Genomic DNA, 5,177 nt, shown 5'->3' on the forward strand with positions numbered 1-5,177 from the left:
GACCTTTGAGTGGTCTTTCTTCAACAAGGCTGAAATCAAGGGTGTGTGTGTGTGTGTGTGTGTGTGCACGCTGAGCACTATAGGAAGCAGACAGCATCCAGAGGTGGCATTCCCTAGAGCACCTCTGGTTAGCCATGCAGAAGACAGGTAGGTTTATCCCACTTAGACTGAAGGGCTGAGCTGTGACAGGCTACTTTGGACCACAGCAGAAGCCCCACCCTTCCCATCCCCTTCCTGGGGCAGGATGCGATTAGATCTGTCTTGTTGGTCCCCAACACCACCCTCAGGGCATACAGAAGGGGTACCTTTCTGTGAGCTGACAGCTACTGATAGAGAAAGCCTCTCCCCTTCCACCCCCCACCCCACCCCAATCAGGGATGGCCCCGTGGAAGAGAGCAAGAGGGTCGCCCTCTTCCACTTATCCTGAGATCTCTTATGTTTTGGGGGGCAACGGGGTGGGGGGGGCAGAAAACAGGGATCAGTCCCTGCAAACAAGAAAAACTGGAATCCACGTTGAACCTAGAAAGGGTTTGTTTGGGGCCTAGCAAGCCGTGGCCTGTCCCAGCCTCTGGGCAGGCGGTGGGGCTCTGCCTCCTCGGTTCCCAGGGTGGCGGGGCACGCCACCGCCTCCTCACTGGGCTTGTGGCCTTTTCTTTGCCAAGGGCGGCCATGGGTGAGGAGGCGGCAAGACACAGCACAGAGCGCACAGAGCGCGAGGGTAGGGGGCGGGGAGAGAAGGAAGGGGGAAGAGGGATAAGTTAACCACGCAGGTAGGGAGGTGAAGTGGAAGTTTCCGAATTGAAAAGATTGTCAAGAGGTGAAAAAGGGTTCACTTTCTTTCTCTGTGAAGGTGAAAAAAATCTGCACGCATCAGAGCCAGGAAAGAGGTGAGGTCTCCCATCTCTTGTTTGGCTAGGATGGAGTGGAGGGTCTGTCACAGTATGGGTTCATCGGATGGGCACAGCGGGAAGATGGTGAGGAGAAGGGCTACATGGCCTGCGTAGGCCTGTTGTGGACCCTTTTTAGGGTGGTCTGGGGCCAGCAGACATGGAGGGATGGGTAGAGGAGGGAGTACAGCTTGTTTTGGGCATTGCTAAGGGTTTGTGTACAGCCTTGAGGACCAGAGAAAAGGGAGAGAGAGAGAGAGAGAGAGGTACACACTGCTACCCTGGTCTCTTCCTGCCTGTCCAGGACCCAGGGCCCAGCTGAAAGGTGGGAGACAAACCCAGATATGAACCAGGCTATCTACTCTGAAGCTAGAAAGTCTCCTTGAACTTGGAAGCCACTGGGTGACAAGATGGCTTTCTCTGGGTCTGTCTTCTGCCAGAACAGAGAGAGTTGATAATAAGACCTCAGTCCCATGACCCTCTCCCCACCCCCATCCTAGGACTCTCTCTTCAGAGTCTGGATGTGCTCTGTGTCTTGTCTTGGGTGTAAGGTGTGTGTAGGGGAACAAAATCAACCTCTAAAGGCAAAAGAAAAAAAAGAGAGGCTGTCTAGAGATGCTAATTCATAAAGATCTCCGCCATTAAAAAAATAATAATAAAATCCTGTGATTCTTTACACGTGTCACCTAACCCACACAACAGCAAACTTTCAAAAACAGATTCTTTCTGGTTTTAAAAAGACACCACCATGGACTTTGGTAAGTTTATATTATAGATATAATACATAAAACATCTAGCACGAAATTGTTCTTCCCGCCCCATCCCCTCCCCCCCAAGAAAAGAACCAAGCAATCCTCTATTATGCCACAAGTGCTGGTTAGAGGCTGCTGCTCACCTTCCTTCCTTCTAGACTGGAGGGGGGGATCAAGGCCTCTGGGGTGGGGGGAGTATAGAGGGGGTGGAGGATGGGCCTGTGGACAAGCCCAGCGGGAGGAAACTGAAGCCTGCGCAGTTATGATCGGAGAAGGCACAAGCCCACCTCAACTCATTGGTTCCCCCAGGGAGGGAAAAGAAAGCAACAACAATCCCCAAACCAAAAGGAAAGTGAGCCTCGGAACCTACCTCCCCCTTCCACACTCCCCCAGGGCACCACCACCCCCAACAACAATAACAACAACAAGAGTCTCATTTTGGCAAGTATCTGAGCAAAACCAAACCAAAACCAAACCCCCAAAGAAAATGGTGGTGGTTTCGTATGGGTGTGCACATTTCATTTCGTACAAGGCACCGCGGGTACAACAAGGGGCCGGAGACAAGCTGATATCGGCTGATAAAGCAAAAATATTCGGAAAGTTTGTTATAACGTTCCCCCCCTCCATCCCTGGGGGGGTGAGCTAGCACTGTGCTTTATGATCTTGGCAATGTTGGCGACTTACAGTACAGACAAAAACCAATGATTGATCCTCCAGTCCCTTCTCTCCTACCCCTGAGCAAAACCATACTTCTAAAGGGCCCCCAGGGTATTGCCACCAGCCTCTACCCACCATGACCTCATGGCCTAATGGCTACCTCACAACCTAGCTTTCTGGTCTGGCTGGGAATGGGGGGTAGAGGGGGTGCTTCTCACCAGCCACCTGGCAACTTCCAGCCTGTTATAGGCTGTGGTGGAGAGTGGCAAGGAAGTAGGCACCCAAGTAGAACTGGGGTAACAGGCTTAGGTTCAGAACCCCAACTTCCTAAATTCCTCTGCCCTCTAAGGACAGACCTAGAGGAGCTGCTGGGGGAAGGAGGTGTGTGTGGGGGGGGGCATGGCTGAAAGGGTTTCAGTTTCCTGAATCTTCCTCCTGGCCATGGGCCTGCACCCCTTCTTCTTTCATGGGGGGTCTATAGCAGCCTCAGAGGAAAGCAGGAGCCCCTCCCCACTGTAAATAAAATGTGGAAGGCACAGCATTGCTCCCTCCCTATTCCGTAGGAATTGGAGCTTTGTATTTCCAAGGCACGAGGTTATTTCTTAATACTAGAGTTGTTGGACTTCCAGGCCAGCCCCTTTCCCACAGAGAAGTCCCTCTCTCCCCTTCATCTTGGAGAAAGAGAGAAAAACAAAACAGAACCCCCCCAAAACATTGCCTGACTCCCTTTTATCTTAGACTGCACCAAATCCGGCTCAGAGGAAGAGAAAAGGGGACCCACTCAAACCCACCAGGCTTTTCAGGTGACACTGGAATCTTCTAGTCCTGGGAGGAGGATCCAGCTTGGAGATCTGGTAGATCACACAACGCCATCCCTCCCCTTCCCCTTTCTCCCCCTCACCCCCCCCCCAAATAATCCCTCTCCAGGAGCAGGTCCAGGATGGGTTCCCCCCCACCCTGGCCCCCTCCCCTGCAGTCCCGCGCGCGCGCACACACGAGCGCGCAGACAGGCACGCACCGAGGTGGGGGTGGGGGCCGCCTTCACGCACAGTTGCCCATGGCCTTGACCAAAGAACTCTCCGGCAGCTGCCGGAAGATACCCCGCAACGTGTCCAGTTCGCGGCTGAGCTGTTCCACCCGCTTGCGCAGGCGATCATTGTCACTGGTCAACTCCAGCACTTTCTGCTGAGTCTCCACGTTGCGCTGCTTCGCCTTGTCTCGGCTTTTACGCACCGCGATGTTATTGCGTTCTCGCCGCACGCGGTACTCGTTGCTATTCTTGTCCACCGACTTCTTGGCCTTGCCTACTCCACCATGACCACCACCACCACCACCACCACCACCACCACCGGGCGCACGGAGATCGGGGTGCCCGGTGGCTAGATTTTTAAGCGTACCACCAGGGCCTGGCAAAGCGGCTGCTCCAAGTGCGGGTGCGGGGTGCGGGCTGGGCACCGGGGTGGGCGGCGGCGTGGGGTGCCCGGGTTGCAGGTGCATGGTGGTCTGGCCGCAATGCGCGATCTGGAATTGCAGGTGCGGCGGGGCCAGGTGCGCGGGAGAGGCGTGCGGGTGCGGCGGCGGCGGCGGCGGCGGCGGCTGGTATGGAAAGAGCCCGGCTAAGGCCAATTGCTTGGCTTCATCTTCCTCCCGGGGTTCCTGCTTGATCACCAACGGCCGCAACGCTGGAGCCCCGACGCGCTCATACAGGGGTTCCAACCTACCGTCCAGGTAACCAGCTGCCGAACAACCATAGCCGGGAGGCGGGGGACCGTGCGCCCCCCCGGACATGATGGCACCTCCGGGACCTAAGGGGGTTCCGGGGTAATCAAAGTCACCGCTTCCTCCGATCCCCGTCGGGGTCCCCGCCGCCGCCGCCACCGCCGCCGCCGCCGCCGCCGCCGCCGCCGCCGCCTTGGCTTTCTCTTGCTGCCGATTGTGCTGGAAGAGGTCGGCCAGGAACTCGTCGTTGAAGGCGGCCGGGTCGATGTAGGCGCTGATGTCGATGGACGTCTCGTGCTCGCAGATGCCACCCAGAGGTTCCGGAGCCGCAGGTAAGATCGGGGGCTGTGCAGATCCCGAACCCCGTGGAAAACCGAAGGCGGCGCTGCTGTGGCTGCTGCTGCTGCTGCTGCTGCTGCTGCTGGGCGCGTGCGGGGGGCTCTGGAGATGGCTGCTCATGGGGGGCCGTGGCTCCGTCTCATAGAAGTCGGCTGACTCCATCGAGGGGAAGAGGAAGAGGAGAAGAAGGTTTTTTTCTCTTTGTTGTTGTTGTTGTTTAGAATCGTCCCGGCATGGTGAGAACCCAACGGGGGGTTCTTCCAGCCTGGCGCGCGGGCGCGCGCCTCCGGGGGGCTTGGGGGGCCAGCCTGGCGCGCACCGGGCACGCACGCGCGCGCGCGCGGGGCAAACGGGGGGGGGGGGAGAGGAGGGCTGCGCCCTCACGGTGATGATTACCACCCACCCACCAAGGGCACACACACCACCACCACCACCACCCCTCTCTCTCTCTCCTCTCTTTCCTCTCTCTCTCTCTCTCTCTCTCTCTCTCTCTCTCTCTCTCTCTCTCTCTCTCTCTCTCTCTCTCTCTCTCTCTCTCTCTTTCTCTCTTATCCCAATCGCGTCCACCCGAGCAGCTCCGGGTCCCGCGAATGGCCAGGCCCCGCACGGATCTGCTTTTTATATCGGGTCCAACCATCGCCCCCTGGTGTCCAAAATGGGTGTCCCCAAACGAAAGGCGCGGCCTGCTGGGTCTTAGAGACCGCCTCTCTCCAAAAGGGCGGGAGGGAACACAGGAGAGACGTTCTGGCGCAATGCCCAGTGCCTACTGTGCCGCCAGCCTGCGGGAATCGGGAGGTGGGGTGGGGTGGGAGGGAGGGTGGGG

At 57.4% G+C, this 5,177-nt stretch overlaps 1 protein-coding gene across 1 annotated transcript; it reads right to left on the reverse strand.

The window, feature by feature from the left end:
* Positions 1-3,218: 3,218 nt before the first annotated feature.
* Cebpa (CCAAT enhancer binding protein alpha) lies at positions 3,219-4,932 on the reverse strand. The gene has a single exon (XM_069998564.1). It carries the CDS (start codon positions 4,514-4,516, stop codon positions 3,338-3,340), a length of 1,179 nt encoding a protein of 392 aa, XP_069854665.1. The 5' UTR covers positions 4,517-4,932; the 3' UTR covers positions 3,219-3,337.
* Positions 4,933-5,177: the final 245 nt, after the last annotated feature.

Source organism: Dipodomys merriami, unplaced genomic scaffold (genome assembly GCF_024711535.1).
Source record: "Dipodomys merriami isolate MVZ:Mamm:240054 unplaced genomic scaffold, mDipMer1.0.p SCAF_52, whole genome shotgun sequence".
Taxonomy (NCBI): domain Eukaryota; kingdom Metazoa; phylum Chordata; class Mammalia; order Rodentia; family Heteromyidae; genus Dipodomys; species Dipodomys merriami.